This window comes from Chlamydotis macqueenii, chromosome 11, assembly GCF_036417535.1.
Source record: "Chlamydotis macqueenii isolate bChlMac1 chromosome 11, bChlMac1.mat, whole genome shotgun sequence".
Lineage (NCBI taxonomy): Eukaryota > Metazoa > Chordata > Aves > Otidiformes > Otididae > Chlamydotis > Chlamydotis macqueenii.
The window spans coordinates 2,470,632-2,493,161 of record NC_141566.1 but is presented as its reverse complement, the minus strand read 5'-3'; the positions used below and the strand labels follow the sequence as shown (position 1 = coordinate 2,493,161).

The following is a 22,530-nucleotide window of genomic DNA, read 5'->3' as shown; positions in this document are numbered from 1 at the left end:
ACTCCAGCTTCACTCCTTCATCCCCCCGCTCTCCTCCAGGCTGTAGCTACGCAGCGCAGCGAGCTCGGTGCCGGGAGACGGATTTCCAGCTCCCAAAAGCGCCGAGATATTTCGGTGACAATAAACCGGTGGCTTTGGCTGAACCCAGTCGCCCCCAGTTGGGAGCAATCTGGGTTCTGAATCAGGCCAAGCCCCATCCCGGGGTGGGGGGGGGGATGTGAATCGTCATCTACCTGGGGCCGCGTGACCGCGCGCCGTTGTGCGCGCCGAGTGACACGAGCGGGATGAAAAAAGGGGGCGGAGGAAATGGGAGCGAAATGCTGAATGAATTTTCTCCCCCGGTAATTACGCAGCGCCTGGGAAAGGGGAGGCGAGCGAGGAGCTGTGATTGACTTCCCCTGCAGAAGAGGGGCTGGACCGAGCGGTTGCGGCAGAGGGGACGCGACGGCCGCGCGAGGGGCTCCGCGGGGACACGGCCCACCCGGGCTGCCTGGGCTGAGATGAGTGCGTGCGGCCTCAGCCCTGCCAAGCCGATGGGCCACCAGCAGCCACTGGTCTGAGCGGGGACGGCCCTGCTGTCACTGCTGGGGGCTGCGAGTCCCCTGCCCCGCAGAGGGGGGGCTGCCGCAGCTCCGAGCCCCCCAACCCAGGAGGCTGGGGCAAGGACGGGCACGCGCAGACGCACGGCGCATCCCTCCCCCTCAGACACCCCTCTAGTTGTCCCAGTCCGGCATCGTCTTGGTGATATTTGAGCGTCTGCCTTTTACAGCTGCGTGCGATGTTCTGAGCTCCCTGGGTGTCCGCGTTTTGCCGAGGCGTAAAGTGCGCTTTACCCAAATTCCAATTGCAGGCTCAAGAGCGAGGAGTTAAAAAAAAAAAATAAAAAATCAAAGCTAATCGAAGCCACCAGCGAAAGCCTGGCGCCGCAAGGACGCGGCGAGACGCCACCAGCCACGCCGCTTGGCAGGGTGAAGGCTTTCCCTTGTCACTTCCCATCTTCATCCCTCCTCTTCCTCCTTGGTTTCTTGGACCTTGGGAGGAAGCTCGGTGCTAAACGCTGCGCAGGGTCCTCCCCTGGCGCTGCCCCGCGGGGACGCTGGGTGCTGCCGACCCGCGGCAGCGCTCATCCTGACTTGGAAACGGGGCTTTTTTGGTTAAAACCCAAGCGGCCGGCAGCGTGGCGGAGTGGCGGGTGGGAGATTTCATGTGGAAGACCCAACGGGCAGTTCAGAGCTCGCCCAGAGGAACAACTCCCACGCCGGTACTCTGCGAAAGCCGACGTTCAAAGGCTTCGCATCATCTTTGTGGCTGCGGGGTGGAAGCGGGATGCGAGGAAAAATACCAGGGCAAATGGCGGTGATAATTAATAATGAACAATAACCTAATCTACCTGACGTGGCACGGGGGAAAGGGTGTTTTTTTTGTGGAAAGGGGCAAAATAAGAAAGATTCTTTGAAAAAAGCCACACCGGCTGCCCTGGAGCGGGATTTAAACTCCAGGTTCTGACATTAAAACAGGATCCGGTGCGGGGTCGCGGCGCCGGGGTCCCGGCACGGGCGCGTTCCGCGGAGTTGCGGCTGGGGACCGCGTTGCCCACGTGAGAGCCGTGGGCTGACACGTGGGGTGGGCTAGGAATTCCCCAGGAAAAGGTCACGGCTGCTTGCTGAAATCAGCGACGCGAAGCAAGGGCTCGGCTTGGAAAAAATTCGGCTGGAGTTAGGGAGAGCTCTACCCAGGTAAAGCCAAGCGCCGGGAGCCGGCGGGAGCAGCTCCCATGGGCTGGAGCGCGTTTCGGAGCCGGAGCCCTGCCCAGCCCAGCAGGATGGGGCCCAAAAGGAGCTAAAAACGCCCACCCGCCCCTAAAATCCTCAGTAACGGAAACGACGCGGAAAAGGCGGATTCCAGCCCCCTGCATCCGACGGGCTCGGCTGCTCCCCCAGCTGAGGGCAGGGGCGTGAAGGCCTCGGCCCGGCCCTGACGCGGGTGATGCCGTTCCGGCCTGCGAGGTCACTTGGCTGGGAAGCGGCGTCCCCTCCAGAGTCCCACAGCCAAATTTACGGTGGAAAGGCACCCGGCAGAACGCTAACAGTGGGGAGGGACCCTCCAAACACTTCAAACCTGCCAAATTTGATGGGGTTGAGGAGTTCTTGGTGGGAGTTGCTTTTACTTGCCGTTTGGTGGGACGGTTGGCGAGGACGACACACAGGACGGCACCTTCCCGTCCAGTTTTGAGCTATTTCCCTTATTTTATAATTTTTTTTTTAATTCCTTTCTCCCGAAAGGTCAGCTCTCTTGTCAGAGCTGGAAGTCACGAGCGCCTTCCCCGATACCGGTGCGATCGTGTCGATGAGTCACTTGTTTAACGGGAAGAGGCTGCCGGTTGCTATAGGGATGGCAGCGGAGGGGAGGGGATCCCGTCCCGACCCTAAGCGCTGCCTGTGACCGAGGGAACGCCATCCCGAACAATTCCAGGCCCAACTCCCCTCCACCCTGACCTTCTGCCAGTTCCGTACGCCGGGATCGTTCCGGCTCCTGGCCACTTCTACAGCGGACACGGGGTGGGGGGAACTCTGCCGGGTCCGTCCCCGCAGACCCCCACCGCTGTCGGTAACCCCCCCGCCGCCCACACGACGCTGGGCAGAGGCGCCGCTCTCCCCTGGGACACCCCCTCCTTTCCCAGCCCTTCGTTAGGGAGCCGCTAATTACCACCACAGCGTCCGTCGGTGCCGTGTCGCCGCAACGCTCGCGTTTTGCGGGAACGGGCTGTACCTAGCTCCGCCGCTCCTGCTGGGGACGCAGCTCGCCCGCTCGCGCTTTTTCCCCTGGATCGGGAGAATTTGGCACCACGGTTGCGTCGGGGAAGGCCAACTCCGCTACGCCCGTGCTCTCCAAGCGAGCGACCTTGTCCCCAAGCGTTTTGGGAGTTACTCATGCCCGCAATTCCCGTGGAGGGGGAATGAGCGGGCTGTTGTCCCCTCTGCTCCATCGGCCGCGTGGCACAACCCTCGTGCGTCCCACGGCTTTCCTCCACGCGGAAAAACTCCAACCCCCAAACCCCGTGCTGCTGCCGTGGGGGCTCGCTGGGGCCCCCCACCCTTCCCAAAGCGCGGCTCCCAGCCTCTGGGTTTGTTTGCAAACAGGCTGACGGGGCCGGCAGGACGCGGGGAGCTGCGGCGTGACTCACGCGTGGCTCAGCGGCTCGGGGACGCGGTGATGCTACTGGCGGGATGCCAGCGCCTGGGAGCGGGGACGGGCGCTGCTCCGCTTCGGCCGGAGCTCAGCGAGCCCCTGCCCGCTGTGCCGTGACCACCCAACGTGGGGGGGACATCTGTCCCACCCACAGCGAGCGACAGGGCCAAACCTGGGACACCCCCTTTGCTGGGGTGACGTCCCAGTCCTCCCACTCGTGCTGCCCGTGTCCCAGCAGAGACAACTGGAGGGAATAAGGAGGCAGGAAGAGGCTCAGCCTGCGTGGCAGCCCGGAGCCCACGATTCATTCATTTCCAGGCACAGTCGACGCGGGTGAAAGCTGCTGCGGAGAGGAGAGAAGAGAGCAAGGGCTGGGCCGAGCTGCGGAGCCGCCGGCAGCAGCGCCGGGCACCCCACAGCACCCAGCGCCGGAGGGGTTCGTCCTCGCGAAACCCACACCGGGCGTCACAGGGCGGCCACGGGCCGGAGCAGCTTCCTCCCGTCTCCACTGCAGAAATCGGTGCCAAGGTCATTTTTTTTGGTGTGTTTTCTGCGCTATATGTGCCACACACAACCCCCCTGCAAGGGTTTCCAGCGCTGCGGGGAGGAGGACGCAGGTGAATCCCCTTAACCCATCCCGCTGCGGTGCCGCTGCCGTGCCCGCACTCCTCCTCCTCCGACCCCGCTGGCCCCCAGGCCGGGAGGGCTCCTGCGGCTGGAACAGCCCCGGAGAGCCCCAAAACTCTGTCCTCTGGGAAGGGATGGGCGATTCCCCATCCGCTTCATGGGGTGGCTGTCCCCAAATCTGCCTCGTTGGGTGTGTGAGTCCCCCATAGCCTGCCCTGTTGGGTCCCTGCACCCCAAATCCTGCCTTGTTGAGTCTCTGCCCCCCAAACCCCACCTTGTTGAGTCCCAACCCCCCGAGATCCCACCTCAGTGAGTCCCTGACCCTCAAATTCTGTCTCGTTGGGTCCCTGCACCCCAAGTCCCATGAGCCCAGAGGGAACAGCCGTGCCTGCCTCCCCCTCTGTCCGATGGGGAGGGGGAGATGCCCTACGGCCATGCAATTCAATGATCATTACAGCCCGGTGCGTAATGAAATCTGATCCCAAATCCCCGAGCCCAGGATGATCTATGGCCAGGTGGCTATTTCAGCAAGGAAGAAAAAAATAAAAAATGTCCCTGCTTTCCCCATCAGGTGTGTCTCGAGACACAAAAGAGGCAAAATAGCTTCTTTAAACAGCCCAGCGCCGGAGGCAGCTGGCGGGGGTGGAAGCGGGAGGCGGCCGTGCTCCCGCTGCGAGAGCTGAAGGTCGGCCCCGCACGCAGCCCGCGCCGCCTTCACGCCGGGCGAGCAAGCCGAGGGCTATTTTTAGCCCTGGGCTTTTTAAGAAAACAAAACCCCATCCAGGAAATGGAAAAACAAACCCAGCGCCGATCCCGGTCCTCGGGAGCATCCCGTGCCCTTCGGGGAGAGTTCCCGCATCCTCCCGCGCTCGCGGGTGCCGTGCTGCGGGTGGGGACCAGACCCCCGACCCCGGCTCACTGCAGATTTAGAGAAATACGGGGGATTTCACCCCAAGGCGCAGACCGTGTGGCTCACCTGTCTCTGTTTAACTGGGAACAGGGAGGTGAAGGCTCTGACCACGGGCACAGCGCGGTCCGGGGCGTTTTGGCCACCCCGGATGCCCCGGCAAGGGACAAAACAAGCGGAAGGGAGAGCTCCCCAAACGCTTCCCAACAGGCTTGGAGGAAAACCAGGACGGGAAGGGGTGAGATACAACCCAAAGCGAGAGGGCATTCATCACCCCATAACCCAGGCGGGGAAGGGGCCTGGGGGCCAGGAGAGCTGGGTGATTTGGGGGCATCCCAGCCGCTCGCAGGAGCGCTCAGAGGAGAGCCCGCTCCCTTGCAGGACTCGCCAGCCCGGCGTGGTATTTTTTTTCAGCGCCGAGATATAATTAGCGCCCGTTCTCCAGGAGCTGTCACTCACCATCACGCAACGTTTGCTTTTCTTAGGAATATGACTAACCGGCAAATGATTAAACACGCTCGGGGAAGGAGGAGGGGGAAGTGAATTTTTTATTTTTTCCTCCTTGGGAAGAAAAAAAAAAACCCACAAACCAACTTCAGGAGCCACTTTGCAGTCCCAAAAGGTGGAATGAACTTTGACAGCACTTGAGGAGGGATGCGCCAGCCACCCATGTGACGGCAGGCAGCCCGCGACTCCTTCCCAGCACACGGATGCTCGGAGCCAGGCCGGCACGGTGGGAATCACCAGGATGCTCGTAACCACTGCTGCTCTGCAGGGACGCGGCCGCAACAAAAAGTCAAGCCACCTTCCTGCCATTTCCTCTTCTTCCCTTCCCGTTTCCCCCCCGTCGCTCGCGCCTACAGCCGGCGCGGCGGAGGATGCTCTCATTTGCACTCCCTCCCGGCTGAGCCCTTTCAACGCAGCGGGTTTCTCGCAGCTCACGGCGTTTGGAGGAAGGATGACCCTCCCAGGGAGCGAAGGTGGCACCGCTCTAATTACCGCCCTTCAGCTGCGACCCGTGGCCCGCGCTGCGGCTGAGAGCCGAGCCACGGCCTCCGGAGAGCCGGAAACTGGATGCCGCTGTTTCAGATCGGTTATTTCGGAGAGGTTTTATGTTTTGGGGGAAGATATTTTTGGAAGAGGATAACACGGTCACCAGGTCTCACAGGAATTCACTGCTGTTGAAGCACTGGGCTCAAACTGCGGAGAAACAAGGTGGAAAAACTGATTTTCCTAAATCCAGCACTCTCCCATTGGGGGATGAATGGGAAACTTTGGCAAAACCAAAGCTTGGCCTTTCTGCTGGGTCTGAGGCTCAAGAAGCTGAGAGGCCTCAGCAATCCAAACCTAGGTTTGTCTTCAGTTTTACAGCACCCATGAGAAACCAGGCAAATACGGGTGACATCTCTGTCCAACTCTTTGTTTTACTGCACCTTAGGGAGAAGTTAAAGGAAATATTGCCATTTTGCTCTGTCTGGCGGCTTCACGCGTCCTTTCATGCCCCTTCCTGGCCTGAGGACTCGCTTTCCGATCCCGCTCTGTGTCGCTGTCACTCCTCCATCCGCCTCTTTTATGCTGAAATGACGGCAACGAATTTTGAAGGAATAAACTGGATTCCTTCCAAACTCGTGGCCTTTCACTCCGAGAAATATTGTAACTCAAAATCTGAAAATGAACAGTTTAACATTTAAAAAAAAAAACCTTGGAAAGGATTGCCAAGAATAACACTTCTTCCCCACCAGCGCCACGCGATGCCGTTCCTTGCCGGGGAGGAGCTGAGGGTTTGCGGGCGCGAGGCTGGAAGCAAAGGGAGCCGGCGGAGTTCCGTCACGGAGCAATCTTTCGGCACTGATGGATTTCACCTCGGCTTGTCCGGGCGATGGGGGAGACCTGCAGGCGTGGCTCAGACTTGAAAAACACATGGTGACTTGATGGTGCCCCAGTTCAACCCACCATCCACCCAGATGGGTTTCGGCACCCAGGGACCACCCGTGAGGCAGAGACGCCATGCGGAGACAAGACTTTCCGTCTCCAACAGCCCCCCCCGACCTGCAAAGGCACTGCCGCACACCTGATGCTTTCAAAACATCGAGCGTATTTCAAATGGAAATTCCTGGCCAAACACGCCTTTCCTGCTGGCTTTGCCCAGGGTCTGTCACGCAGAGACCTCCGAGATGCCAACCCGCTGCTCCCAGCCGCCTCTGGGCGCAGACAGCCCCGCACAGCGAAGCTTCCAGACGCTGCAGCTCCCTGGGGCTGGATCCCGGTGCAGAGGATGCTTCTCAGCAGAGTGGCACCAAAAGCTTTCTGCCCTCAGTAAAAGTGGGCCAAGCTATCTAGAGCAACGCTTCAGGGACTCCGATATTTTAAGACCTTCACAAACCCCTTCTTAGTTTGTCCCTTCAGATCCAACGCCTCCTCAGGGGGTTTCTAAGTCACCCTCTATTTCAAAGCCCCTGGGCTTCGCTCCCCACCCAAGCTGACGTTGGCCCACGTGTCCAGCCCCCATCACAGACCCCGCGGGTCTCGGAGAGCATCTGTTCCTGCATCCGTCACCTCCCGTGTCCCGGATCCACCTCCCCTGACAAACACATCCTGGCACGGCCCGAGGTGCCACGACGAAGGGACAAGTTACCGACCACAGCTGCTGCAGACTCTTCGTTTTCACCCAGAATTGGTACGTTTCGCATCAAGGCGGCGCAGCAGCCTCACCCTCTGCCTTTCGGGGACTGCAGCAGGAACGGGACCGACCATCTCTCACCTCTTCGAATGTCACCATCCACCTCTCTAGGCCCAGCTGATCCAAGGTTACACTTTCTTTTCAAGAAAGGAGGCAACCAATTCTCCGACAGCAAGGTCCTTAACATCAGATTTTCATAATCTTACAGAGTTTTTAGTAGTTTCTGGACAAAAATCCGGAAGATTGTACTGTTTCTGATAAAGATGAAGAGGGGAAAAGAGTTAAGAATTAAGAACATTGCTGAAGTGCTGATAAGCACCACAGTGGCTCCTATTTGTGTTTGTTCCTAGACAGCAGAAAGGATCAAACCGCGTTCCTTTGCGAAGCATTGCCTTCAGAAGAAAACGGCAAGATGCCCCTCGCACTGCTCCACTGACATGGCTTCACTTTTAACCTCCTGTACGCTGAACCATCACTCATGGACATCTCACCCCACGCAGCTGCTCCTTCCGGAACCAAAGGCTGGCTGGCTAGGTGGGAACACATTCTGTAGACAGGGCTGCTTTCGCAGGAGCGGGAGGGAAGCAGACAGAAGCAGCCCGAAGGTTAATTAGTGCACCAACAGCAAATGCTAGCAGGACTTTCCATGTCGAGAATTAATTACGTTTCAGGGGATTGTTTCCTTTTGACGAGCGCAGAGGACTACAACGGGAAGGTTTTACTTATCTCAGGGGCTTTTGTTAGTCTATTTTCTTTCTTGTACCAATCAGCTATGATTTGTTTTAAACACATCCTAAACCGAGCTGGCACGGTGACTTTAAAAGCTCGTGCTGGTAACCAGAACACGCCGAGCACAAACGCCAATGCCTGAACAACCTCTGTTTCTGAAGTCGTTAGGGCAGAGCCTCTCCACAAGCAAACGGCAGGATCTGCTGAACTAGAAGAAAAACAACCACGCAGGGTGCATTTCGCTTCAGCTGCTGGTTAGCAGAAACAAATCATCATCACCACCGGATGGTCTTCACCCTCGCTCCGGCGCGAGGGTCTGGAGGAGACCTGAAGCGACAAGACCAGCCCCCAAGCCCTGGTATCAACCCTGCCTTGCTGGTACTCAAAGCTAAACCCGCATTGCTTTCAGATGTTTGCCCTCAACAAAATTAATTTTGGGTAGTACTTTTTCTAAAGTGACTGAAAGTCAAACTCACTTTCACTAGACCTAAAATTAACTCCATTTATTTATTGCTAGCGTGTGGCCCAGCACGACAAGGAGCAGACAGCATTTTGGATTTAAAACATGTTTTTCACAGAGCAGCTGTCATTTTCAAATCTCATTTGCTTCGGCTGTATTCTGACCCAGTCCCGTGAATTCCTACTCACAGGAGCAGCCTTTGATCACCTTTCCCCGTAAAGAAGCGAACTCCAGTGAACGACGCAGAAATGAAGGGCTGTCCCGCCGTGAACCTGAAGAGCTCCAAGCATAGGGTACTATTTTTGCTTTTAAATGTCTCTGTTCCAGATCAGTCAGATAATACCTGCAACAAAGTCTTACGGACTCCGACAGCAAAGGCGGAGAGGAAGAGAAGGAAAAAGGAAATCCCAAGTAAAGGCAAAGGTAGAGCTCCAGGGGATGAGGAGCAGATTAAGGGAAACCAGCAGTGGGGTGGGCGTCAGGGGAAGGGCCCTGCGTAACCTCTCCTCGGTGCGCCAGCACGTCAGTTGTCATTTATGACCCTGAATTATTCATTTCTCTTGGTTTAAACCGCTTCCGCACAGGTTCTAAGCACACAATACCGCGGTCAGCATCCCTCCGCCAGCCAGCACGGGTGGAAACTGAAGGAAAAGCATGCGGGCCCTGTGCGTTTGATCATACATGACCTTTATTGGAGACAGGCGGGGTCATTTATTATACAGAAGTAACATCACACCATTCTCTTCCCATTTAATTCCTTTTAGTCTCCTTATAAATCTGTAGCAAAAGTGCACTTTGAACAGTTTTTAATCTATAGCATATATCTTTCAATATTCTCTCTCAGTCAGGTATTTTATTTGTAAAAATGTCTCGCCAGATATACAAAATACATGTCTAGTGTACTACATTAATTCTTGTATTTACTGTTTAGATTATTTTTAAGTCAGTGCTCTCTTTTTAAATTTTTTTTTTTTGCAAGACTTAATGATGACAGGCTTCTGGTGGCGGCACCAGGAGAGGACTCACAACTCGGGTGTGAACGAGGGGAGAAGACTCAGCCAGGAAGGATCTTCACACAATAGGGACAAGATGACAAGAAGGTTTGCTGTTATTGGATGTCTCCCTTAAAATGACAGTACTCTGTATAATAAAAAATAATTTAAAAACCCAATGTCCATGTGTTATCTTCTGGAAGCGGAGATGTACCCAGCCGGAACGCAACGGTAATGATTAATTTGCATTTTGAGGACAGGAGTTAACTGCTAACATCATGTTTCTGGTCATGAGAAGAAGAAACAGACACATACAGCCACCACAAGATGTGAAATGCTGTTTTCCTGAGGACGATATTTTGGTAAAATGTTTTATATCCTGTACACGCCACAGAATTGCATAAGTTAAGTGTCCTCAAGAACAACAATCACTGGTATACACCACGAACGGCGGGGCTGGGACCAGCCACAGAGAGGACAGCTCTTGTGTGACCCAGCAAGACGGAGAAAGGAAAATATTCATTCCCACTGGTAGTTTAGAGCCAGCTGCGACAAGCTTTGGCACGGCAACAGGACTTTTCAAACAGAAAATTACATAAGATTTTCTGAGATTTCTTACAAGCTTCCTTAGTCTTCTCTTTCTAGTTATCCTTGAGATTAGAATATATACACACGTAACGGATAATTACTGAGTTTCAGTCTTCAAAAGACTAACGATTTCCCCTGTTAAGCAAGAGCTGTAGAGGTAAAACAATCAGAAGCATTTTTAGGGAGGCGTTATGATTCCCAGATCAATACAAACACTGTCAAGAGATGAGAAGAACACTTAGCAAGGTCACGTCTGAGTTGGCTGGTTTTCCTCCTTACGTGTTCATTACTTGAAGACTAAGAACGATTTGATTAGTTACATAAATAACGCTTCCCTTGGTTAACCTGCCCCAATTAGTGCTGTTTCTGTGAATTAGCATAGATTCGAAACGCTAGTTGCATCAGTTTACTACGTACTGAGTGAAATGTTGAACAGATCCTGTCTCAGAACGAGGGCACTTTTGGTTTACGCAATAGCTCCAAGAAACGCTGTCACTTCAAACTTCCCACAGCAACTGGTTGCCAGATATACTCTTCAAAAGGTAACTGCTTCTCTGCTCCCCTGAAGTCTGCAGCAATGCGGCTTCGAGTCAAAACTTCTGCTTCAAAAGAAGAACGCACAATAGACCAGTCTGGATATGGATCAAGTTCCGTACCTTCCGAAGAAGAAACAGAACAGTAAAACTAAAAATAGAAAAAGAAGCAGTGCTGTCAGTGTTATCGAAAACCAAGATAATGCATAATGGGGAAATTTACAATGCTGCAGAGAGAGTTTTTTTGTCTGGTTTTTTTTTATAAAAATTACAGACTTGACATTTCCAATATGTCTTAGCTCTGTACTACTTCTCAAGTCTGAGTCACCAAAAATATCCAGCAACCAGCTGCTGTTCATATCTGAAAATATGCCTTCAGCTGACACTGAATATTGAAATCATTCTGCTAAAATACAGAAAAACGACGATGGTAGAAACCAAGGTATAGCCTCAGGCCAACATTACATGGTAAAAATTCTACAATGCTACTTTTAAATCTCTTCTTCAGTCCACGAACAAATAAGCAGCCAGGTTTCAAGTAGAGGTAACACAGATTTTGGAAGATAGCACGTAAAAAAAAAAAGCCCAGAAAGAAAACTGGAACAAAAGCTCTTCTTGTTACGGCAGTCGGCACTAATCCCCCACGAAACCGCAGGGAGAACTCTTTATTCGCCCTGCTGGATCTGTCCTGGTCCTACAGCAACAACGAGGAACTGCTTCTGCTGTCACAAATACGTTCCATCTGGACATATCTTGATCCCTTTTTTCTTTTATTTGTACACACTTGTCTTAGTCTCTTGACTGGTAGAAGAGGATATATCCAGATTCTGAGTTTTTGGAAATGTCTGATGTTAACCCATAGAATTCTTCAATGGCCTGGGCATCAATTTTCTGAAAATTAATGAGAGTTATAATTAGCCTCAGTCAAAAGATAACCCTAAGAATCCCTTTCCCAGACAAAGCATTATTTTCAGCTCTTGGGGATGATGCTGGAAAGCCACGCAGTATTAACACAACAATGTCTCAGTATCATTGAAGCCAACCAAATACAAGAAAACATTTTTTTCCACTTACTACCTTACTCACTATTGAAAAAAAAAAAGGAAATAATGATGAAATAATAAACCTCTCAGAAGTGGTGTACTCTTAAGCTGGACTACAAAAAAAAAAAAAAAAGGGATCTTACATAGAGAAGTCCTGCAAGTGCTATTGGTAATTATACCATGAAATCTACGGATCCCATCTGATTATGATGTTCTGATCTTCTAACAGCTTTCCTTCCTTAGGATTTCCTGGAACAATGTCTCCTGGAATATTATCTCAAGGTGTATGTTTTAAGAGAAATAAATTATTTGCCGTATTACAGAATTAAATTGTCCGCTTATATTTGAAGTTGTGAACGACATGCAGAAAAGTAGTTTTTCTTCTAATACTCCAACCAGCAAGACCTTCAGGGCATTTTAAAGGGCTTTTAAAGATGCAAGCTGTACAGTCTTGACCCAGCTCCTGAGAACGACTGGCTTCCCGTGACTGAATTTGATTCTGCAGTCAGCAGAGGGCAAGCGTAGAGACCAAAACACTGCAATAAAATACTCCCAATGACCTGTGTTGCTCAGCACTCTGCTGTGGTTTATTATTTTAAAATACCTTTAGGACTCTGGATCCACAGAGATGAGAGGCTGAAGGAGCCTGAATTTGTTGTGGAGGACCAAAGGCGGACTAGCCTGAAGTTCTCCTTTATTCCCCAAGGCACAGTGTCGAGGAAGCAACGACACACTGAGAATACACCAGGCTGTGGGCTGAACACCTGCTTTGATTGCGAGAGGCAGCAGCAGTGACCAACTTGTGCTTACATTCAAAAAGAAAGAGACCACACTACGACCCCACCAAGGAGTCTCCTCGGCTACAGAACCCATTTGGCCGCAGGCTAAATCACCGTTCGCTGAACAGACCTTAGCATCACCAGCAAACACCAAAGCACTGGTTGCTCCAAGCAGCGCTGCCCAACAACCTGCAAGGTTAGGCCATCCTTCTCGAAGCACGAGAAAAACAGACACAGGAAGTTTTCAGAAGATGCATCAACTGCGTGACAGAGCTGCAGAAATTCTCCCTTGAATAGTTTTGTTAAAAAAAAAAGATGCTTTGTCTTTCTCTCTTCTCCATTCAAGGACTTCAGAAAAGCTGCAATACTGGACTAAGGGCTTTTGCATTTTCACACAATTTATTAACGTAATGTCTACTACAAACTGTTAGATAACACATTTTAACAGAAAAACAGCAAAAGAACGTTCTTCAGCTCTTGTAATATATTTAGCAGACAACTCAAACATGTTTTCTTTTAAGTGCCAACTAACTTGCTATGCAATCAAGCCTACTTCCACTCCTCATTTGGAATGCAACTCAAACATTTGATACAGATTAATTCATCCTGCAGATATTTTTAGTTTCAGCACGGCAAAACTGACTTCCTTTTTTAATTTCACTACCCACAGAAAACACAGTGGAACTGAAAGAAGATCATATAGACTCTATTCTTCTCAGCCTTAGCTGACCACTTACATTGTTGACAGGAAAGTTTTGCCCAGTTACAGCTTTAGAGTAATGACCAGTCGGTGGTTTCACAACTACTTTTAGGATTCTGCAGCCTCACCTGGCATTAAGATGACTTTTTTTCCTGTTAACCGAGCTTAAATAACCTTTGCTCATTTCCAGACAACTATTCTGGTTCCTCAAAACAAATCCTTTTCTTGCATTCAACCGAATGCTGCAAATCTCTGAAAAATATTTAAGCAGAGACATACAATCATCCTCCCCCTTTTTTCCACTTGGAAAACTCCCTGGATGGACACTTCTCCCTCTCTTTTTCAGATAAACACTGTCACTGTGATGCATCACTTAGCTGCTCTAATGACAACACATCAGACTAGCCAGAGATCGTTTACTCAGGTTCCTCAATTAATTCTGCTTGGCGCAGTACCCCAGTTGGACCGATATGCCTCCTGGATTTGATGCAGTTGCTTTTCACATATGCTGTAGTATGTTTGATGATCATCTGTCTTCAATTTAATCGAGAGTTGGCCTCCCAACCAAATCCAAATAGATAAATAAATATGACTTCACCACTTCTGACATTCAGTGGGTAATAAGGATAAACTACTTCCTACTGACAGTTCGGAGTTATTAATTCATATCCCCTGCCAAAAATGCAACAAAGCTTTTTAACTGTATTTAAAGGGGGGGGGAAGCTTTCTCCTGTGTTCTCTTTCAGTTGCAATATCTGTACACAGGTATGAGGGCTTTGGACTCATCTTCTGAAGTCTGCTAACTCGTATCTGTTTTGTTATGCAGCCAGTTCACACCTAGAATGTTAAGTCTCCAAAGCTTTAAAAAAAAAAAAATAAAAATTTCTGCTTTCATGTTCTTAGAGTCTCTGAAGAGCAGAAGGCTCCTGTGGTTAGCCCTAAAACCAGAAACTCATGCAGAATTCATGTTCTAGGGGATTTGGGGCTTTGCGGTTTTTTTGCCACTCCATTTTTGAGGACAGCCTCTGCAATGTCATACATAGCAAACTATTTCCTGTGGTGTCACCTTATGGCCAATTACAAGCAGCCTGAAAATAGCACTCGGTCAGGTTCAGAGCAGATATTTAAACCTCTTCAGGCAGCAGACAGAACTCATGAAAGCAGTTGTGGCTTTGCTTCACCTTTTCAGCGAACAGCCTACAGCACTAGTAAGGAACTAACTTTCGAGAGCTGATGACTGGCAGCCTGCAGCATCAGTGGAGGAAGAACAGTCTGCACTGTCCTGTTCTGCTTCATCACCAAATCACCAGAAATTCAGAAATCACCAGAAGTTCAAGGAAAGAGAAGGGGTGGTACTTCCTAGACAGAGGGAGGCGAGATGTATGCTTCACGTTGACCACTCTTAGAAAGCAGGAGCAGGTAGGATGGATAGTCAGTGAAAATATCCTCTGGGACAAATCCAGCAGGAATCCTTACGCTACACTCGAAGCAGGTCAAGGAGCAGGTTCATCAGAAAGGGGCAATGATCTCACATTGATTAACAGGAAAAACAAAGTCTCGATTTCACAGAAAACAAATAACACATGCAAACACCAGAGCCTTCTAGCAGGAAAAGGAACCTTAAACTTCTAGACCCGCAGCTGGGGCAGAGGTAGTGCTACAGGATGGGGCTACATTGCTAATTCTGATCAAGACAGTGAAAACTCAAAGAGCCATAGAAAACACAAAGAGTAGAAACTTCAGATCAAAGAGCTTTATTTTTACAGCATTTTAGATAAACTCTGCAAAAGATGAACTGAAAAAAAGGAAAGTCATGATTAAATTTAGAAAAGCAACTTAAAGGGGGGGGAAGAAAAAAAAAAAAAAGCATCGCTCTAGGAGAGAGGAATTACATTCTGCCTTACTTGTGACAGCTCCTGGAATTTATTATCCAATAACAGACAGAGCATATTTAACAGCTGTGTTTTGGCACATCTATAAAAGTGCCAACAGCATTTGCAGACAGAAAGAAATTCCGTTTTGACCTAAAAGCTGAGATACTTCATAGAAGTGAGTGATAGAAAACAAATATAGAACAACAAGATGGCTACTTTGTATCTACTTCTAAAAGATAAAGTTTATCTCCTGGATGGAAAAGACAGTGAATTTAAAAATCCTGAGGTGAACACTATTTCCAAAATCAGCTGACAGAAGTACATACCTCAGCCGTGATAGAAACAGAGGAAAACAACCCTCAAAATATAATAATGGGAGAACGGCAACTGTTCACAGTCACACAAACTATCCAAATCAGCAGGAAGCCTTCCCTGATGCTCAAAGCTGAGCAAAGATTTATTAAAAAAAAAAAAAAAGAAGAGAAGAATGTACTACATCATCTTTATATCAAGACAAGCAAAGATTTTGCTGCACCTGCTTGGACACTGAGCATCAGGCCTCAGCCTTGACCGTGAGATCTTAGAGGCAAACACCACATTTTCATCTCTACAAAAAGCAGTTCTACTGTGGTATTTGTTCTATTTTTTTATATATTTGCTTAATAATTGTGTGAAATACATAGATATATAAATATTTTGGATATTAGTCTTTACAGATATGTTAGTAGAAACGTGAAGGCATCTCTTGCTTGAGCAGACTGTTTAAAGACTATTACAAGTAGCCCAAACACCTTTGTACACCCTCAGGACCTTACCACAGTCTCCCAAAGTCTTTTTTACAGTTTTTCTACACTTCAGTTTGTTGGGGAAAACTGCCTACGAAAAAAGCGTAGAAGTTCTTAAACGCAGCGATGAAACGCAACTAGCACAGAGCCTAAAAGGGGGGCTGAAATAAGAGCATTTCAGATCTTGAGTAAGACAATTGTGGTATTTCAGGCTGAGCAGGTGGACCACCCCATGTCTTGAGGTGTTCGTACAGCCCTTGTGTTGGTTTGCTCTTCTCCGCGCTACCTCTATAACGAAGACGCACAACAGCGCTGATGTTCACTTCCGAAACATCCAGAATTACTCCGTGCACAAGTTTTGCTGAAATACTTTCACAGGTGCAAAAGCTACCCCCAGACGTAAAAACGGAGCTGGACAGCAAGACCGCCTACACTTGTTTCCACCATGGAAACAGCACACTTACCTCTACGATGTCATCATCAAACAGCAACCAAAAGCCATGGCTCTTCACAATGGTGATATAATGTCCACGGTTTGGACCACTGCCGGAAAAAAGGATTGAAGACTTGTTACTCTGGTGCCTACAAAGCAGGACCACCGCTCTCCCACGTGATTCTAGCTATTCCTGGCAGAGTTAGATTGCCCAGCTCTTAATGTTGTCCAATACTACTCCTAACATTGTCTAGGTTCTTAGACGTTGACAAATTGCTTGAATTAAAATTTCTGGTTTTGCTCCTTGCCAAATACAATATATTCAAAATACACAAATTTGTAAATATTTTAGATAATCATCCATATATTTCAAAAACAAAAGCCAGTTATTTCAGTCACTGTTTCCTCACATTCACCACTACAGCGTATTCTAACCACTGTTCAAAAATCTTAATAACCGTCTGAAATACTTTATTTGCATAGGAGATATTTTTGAATTCTTAGTGTGGTTTAGCCTACAGCTTTCTGCAACCGCTGTTCCCAGTTTGCCCATGGTAGTTTGCCAGTATGAGTTTACCACCTATATCTGAATGCTTACTTTGAAGGGAAGGGACAACGTGACCTAACTCAAAGGGAGATGGATCTGCAGAGTAAAGGCAGGCAGATCGCCCTGAAAAGCTTGCAGTTTGTGATAATAAACTATACGGATGGAAAATTAGGAGCTATCAACCTACCAACCTCAAATTCTGAGATAACAGCCCAAAAACACAGCAAAAAAGAAAATATTTCCCCCTCCCCTTTACTTTTTACTTAGCATCTACATAAGGCTCTAAATACCAGCTTTAGGCAAAGGGATGTACTTCTCTAGTCCTTCCAGAATTATTGATAAACGTAAATACACAACCTGTCACAGGATTAAACTTCTTTGGTTAGAGCAACTAAATCAAAAGTAAAACTGTAATGGCAAAATATTTGAAACAAGTTCTGAGATCCCAAGATAAAGTATATTTTTTAAATATTTAAGTTTTCGGTAAGTTCCTAGTAAGAATCGAAACCAGAAGAGTCACAGGACTCCTAAAAGCCCCCCGTAAGACAACAGGTTTGAGAAGAAAAAGCAAAGCCATTTAATACATCTAAATTATTAATCGCCATTGTTAAAACACGTAAGGATAGTTACGGGTATAACAAATTAAGAGTCTACAGAAGAAAATGCACACAATGAGATAAAAATGATTAACATAAGTAACAGCACAACTGTACCACAACACAAATCACCTAGAATCATCCATAGTTTATTTTTACTAAATGTATGCAATAAGTGTGTTGATTATATTGTCTTGCTCCTCACAAAGACACTTCAAAACATTTGCGTGCTGTAACAGCTTATTGCTTCACACTTCCAGAAGGCAGTTATAGAAGTTTTTGCCTTCCATGACTGCTTTTTCTCCTAATAGTGCTTAAAAATTTTTCCTCTTTGCTTTTAAAAACACAACTACTACAACAATAAATAAAGTGATTTTGAAAAAAATCAGCAGTACACAGCTTATTCCACGTGGTGGCACCAGCTTCCAAAAAAAAAGTTAATGATTAGCAAGTAGCAACATGAGAACTGTAAATTAATTCTGTTTCAGTAAGTGTTTTTCCAAGATTTGTTTTTATTTCATTTAGTTTTCCTAAAAAGTATGGTTGGAGGTGAGGTTTTTTTGTTGTTTTTGCTTTTTAAAGGCTGCTCTTACTTTGCTACAGCTCAAAGAAACTCGTCTGAACTGCTGCTGTATTTGAAAGCTGCTAAGAGCTAACCTGTGTACTCAGAAAGCAAAACTTAAAACAGTAAAATAAAATAGTAAAAACCAAGACTGAAATATTTTTTCTTTAAAAAAAAAAAAATTACTTTTGGACAACTAGCTCTGACGCTACTTAGCACGCTTCTCACATTGTCAGCCACTGTACTGTTATAAAATGGCACCTGGATGACAGACTCCTTTTAAATGTCAAGAAAAGGCACAAAGCACAAAGCCAACATACCTGCCACAGTGAACAACAACAGCCACCAGGTCATACATTCTGTCAGGGTTTGTAGCATCTCCTGAAGTGTTAAAGAGCCGGAGCTCCAAGGGAAAGACTACACGGTAGGAGAGTTTGGTGTATCGATGCAGCTGGTCCATGTATTTGAACCTTTTTAAGTGCAGGGCTAGAATCATGGGCAACTTTTTCACTCTCATTCTGAGCCACAAACATATGTTAAACAAAGAACAAGGTATTAGCAGATCACCTAAAACAAAGCTTTGTTCAAGAACAGTTTCAACATGAAGAAGCTGCTTAAAAGGCATCTAAAATGTTGACGAAGATTCTCAAAAGGCTGCTTTTCTCACCTATATTCTAGTGTGAATAGCAATATTTATTCTGAAAAATCAACTACACAACTGACATCTGAATGCAAGACAAGTGTCTCTGTTGAAAACATCAATTTTTCATCATATCAATGGGAAGAAAGAGATGGAATAAATCTGTCTTGCTGCTCTGGCTGCAACCAAGTATGAGGTGAGAAATAAGATTTTGTATTCATAGTGAGAGCAGATGGGGAGGTTTTCCGTGGCTTTAAGCTGATTAATGCTAACCGGGGAAAAAATGTCTGGAAGCACCAGATACAAGCTCTTCTGGGAGGAACACAAAATTAATCTCTTCATTTCTCTCTGATAAGGTTGCCACGAGGATACGTGGTCTCTCCGCTCTTCCTTACGCCCTTCCCCACCAAACACAGACCTAAATAATCTTAGGGTTTACTTTTACTGAATTCACAAGGTGTGCTTTTCCAACAGCTGCCCATTTGAAGAGAGCATTTACATCAGCCTGAGTATTTGAACCTTACCTCTTCTGTGCTTCCTGTTTACTGCGGCATTGCTCACAATAGTACTTATATTCACTGCATAGAGTCTCAGTATTACTAAATCCTCTGTGGAAAGGAAAGAAAAGCCAGATAAGCAGGGATATTCAGTCAGGCCATCCAGTTAAAAGTCACTACTAATAATGCTGAAAAAACCCAAAGTACACACAGACGATGAAATGCCTCTTTATTCATGCTGCTCACATCTCCCACACACATTTTAGGTGTGTCTGACCCCATCTTGGGATGTAGTATCAACGTTTAGCTGGAAAAATCCGGAAACTACACCCTGAAGTATTAACTGCATACTTGCTGGGCAGGAGTCAAACACAGCAGGTAATAAACAGCAAAAAGGTGTTTGTGATTTGTTTCCAGAGGTAGCCACTCCACGTTTTCTTCGGTGGTAGACACTAAATATTAAGACCTACAGCCATTAGCCCTTGACTAGCCAAGTCTGGGTTACCTTTCAACTCCTAGCAATTACATATCCATTACCAGCTATTAAAAACCTGGATGCTATAATGCAACTTGCAGTATCCTAGCAGCTGATAAGCCTTGGATCTAGCAGTCAAATAGATGGAGCAAATTTCTACCAGGAAAAAAAAAAAAAAAAAAAAAATCTGACCACAAACACCAGGATCAGACAACTGAAGTGCAAAAAAAAAAAAAAATTAAAATCAACAAGAATTTATTATGAAGCCAAACATACCATGTTTACCTTTGATAACACCTGCCTATATGATGTCACAAATTAAAATCCCCATTAAAGAAAGTGAAAATCAATCTTACATACCACTAAGAAATCATCGTACTCATTAAGTACTAAAACCCACTAAAGAACTAACAGCTTCAAAAACCCACGATAAAGATAAAATGAACAGCACTCTAAAGAGAACATATTTTACAAAAAGTCTAACTGTTGACCAACAGAGCAACTAAGCTAAGCTCCTTCCCTCTGACCAAGGGCAGGTGTCTTTTCCATTCCCAAATATTTTCTTTTACCTTAGACAATGTGTAATTGATGTATTTTGTTCCACATCAACCGATAGATCCAGAAAGTCCTCATCTTTGCTACTAACCTTGAAAACAATAAGAAGAAATACTTCATAACAGTTTAGAACTGGCAGATTTCTTTTAACCATCCCTGGAATGATGCAATGTCCTTGCTGCAAGTAGAGGTCTTCATGATAAAAAAAAAAAAAGTATATATATACATACACACAGAGGCCCTTTCTTGAGGTAAACTAAAACTGAAGAAACAATATGATGTGGAGAGAGAAATATTAACAAACCCAAAAAAGTGCCCAAACCCAGGAAAAAACCAAACACAAAAACCAAACTCAAAAACCTTTCTTGTAAAACATCTCTCCTCCTTGAGTCTTCAAGAGACACAGCTACTTACTTGACTGGGAAAAACAAGTTTTTAACCACTCAGAGCTGGAGAAGCTTTAACCGTATTCCATTCTGCTTTGTAGGCTGATACAGCTTCCTGCTGCATTTCAGAGTTTAACTTATATTCAGAGTAAACACTTACAGGAAATGCAGAAAAAGGCAGATGGGTTTTCAATTAAATGGGTTAGCAGTTAGGAAAACCATCTTTTCATTTGTGGAACAGTCACATTTGATTTCAAAATTCTTGAGACAGAATCTTATCAATGTCGTTTTTAGGGGTTCTACTCACCACATAACCATAATTTTAGATTTAAACACCAAGAACAGGCATTTTAGTTGTAATCACTTCTCTTTTTTTTTTCCTCTCTCCATCTGGGTTTTCTTTTTTTTTTTCCCCCAGAAATTTTAAATCAGACGTAGCACATGGCTAATTACAAATTCCTGGTCTGAAGGTGGTGTAGTTCTTCAAATTCTAGACTTTGTGCACTTCTTTTGCTCTCAAATGGCTACGGATCAGCACCAAGAAGCACAGACTTCTAGTTCAAGAAATTCAGTTAATCCCAGAGTTAAACAAATAGCGAGCAACTCCCATGTAGAAACACAACATGAACTATCAATCACTGACACAGGAAATAACACGAAGACAAAAAGGCAGCTTATATCAGCCAGGTGCAGACTGCCTCGATGGAAACAGGGAGGAAGAACAGAAAAAACACTGTGCTTTTTCTGAGAAACATACCTTAATGAGAATTGGTTTGAACATAGAGGTGATACAGTCATAAAATAGGCTACGCTCCATATTTTAATAGAGAGAGTGCAATTTCATCTATCCTAATAAATGAAAAAGTGTGCTTAGTATTAGAGAAAATGATCCAGAACCTGTGAAAAATCTAAGAGGTTTGGTTTTGTTTTAAACGTACAGCCTCACAGTTAAGACATCTGGTTTCATTGGTTAGTGTTCCTTGGAAGATTTCATGGACCCACGTCAGATCAGTCTTGTCTCCTTCTTCGCTCTCAATGCTGCCATTCTGGAGTTTGCCATTCTGCTTCTCCTGCTTTTTCTCTTCTTGTAGCAAGTCAGCAATAGTGTTAAGTAGGTAGTTTAGGAATTCGTGTGCATCCTGCTGCATATAATTATCAAATAATTCTGGAAAGGAAGAGATCAAGGAGAATGAAAAAAAAATACAGATATTTCATAATATCAAGTTACAATGCTTTTAGCAATCAGTGTGTGCCCTTTCCCCTTCTCTACCCCATTACACCATTGCGGGTTACACTGTTAAGTCTTTGAAGAATTGCACTTTGTTGTTCTCGCAATGGATATTAGGTTACCCTCACCTATTCCCTAGGCTGCAAGAAACAGGCAGCTGAAAAATAACATAAAGGAAACTTAGTCTGGGCATTTCTTGGAACTAAAGAAAACCATGATTGGTTTTTTTGTTTTGCTTTTTTTTTTTACTTTGGGGAGAGAGAGAAAAAGAAATTCAGATGTGTTGCCTTTGGCCATTAGTTCATTAAGTCCAGCATCAAGGGGCAAAAATCCCCTACTCTAAGTTTGTTATCTTTTCAGCTTCAATTAGAGATGATAAGTCAACACACAGAACTTCTCCTCGCAAAGTAGCTCCGGGAAATAACCACTGGTTCTCAGGATAAGGATTTCGTCCTACCGCAAACGTAAGAAAGCAGGCTAAGGATGGTTAAGTTTCCTCAGAGACTAACTCTGACCAACTCCACGAGGTCTATTTAGCCCACGACAATTTCTAGCCACGACCCAAAGTGTGCCGCCGTGCAGCAGATCTCTACAGAACACAATGCCAGCGTGGAATAACTGGGGTACCGAGACTCGTGTACATGCTCTGTACGTAGTCTAAGCAAGCACAGAAACAAAGATATCTGGATAATCGTCTTACGACCCAGCACAGTTCTGATATAATC

At 46.9% G+C, this 22,530-nt stretch overlaps 1 protein-coding gene across 1 annotated transcript in view; it reads right to left on the bottom strand.

Moving 5' to 3' along the window:
- Positions 1–9,258: 9,258 nt before the first annotated feature.
- LOC104478161 (ubiquitin carboxyl-terminal hydrolase 12) overlaps positions 9,259–22,530 on the bottom strand; it is a 28,422-nt gene continuing 15,150 nt past the window's right edge. Inside the window, exons 4-9 of the mRNA XM_086756070.1 lie at positions 21,516–21,742; positions 20,206–20,282; positions 19,189–19,272; positions 18,345–18,542; positions 16,351–16,429; positions 9,259–11,596 (exon numbers count right to left, since the gene is read on the bottom strand). Coding sequence (XP_086612196.1) covers positions 11,495–11,596; positions 16,351–16,429; positions 18,345–18,542; positions 19,189–19,272; positions 20,206–20,282; positions 21,516–21,742 — 767 coding nt within the window. The 3' untranslated portion in view covers positions 9,259–11,494. The remainder of the gene's footprint in view (positions 11,597–16,350; positions 16,430–18,344; positions 18,543–19,188; positions 19,273–20,205; positions 20,283–21,515; positions 21,743–22,530) is intronic.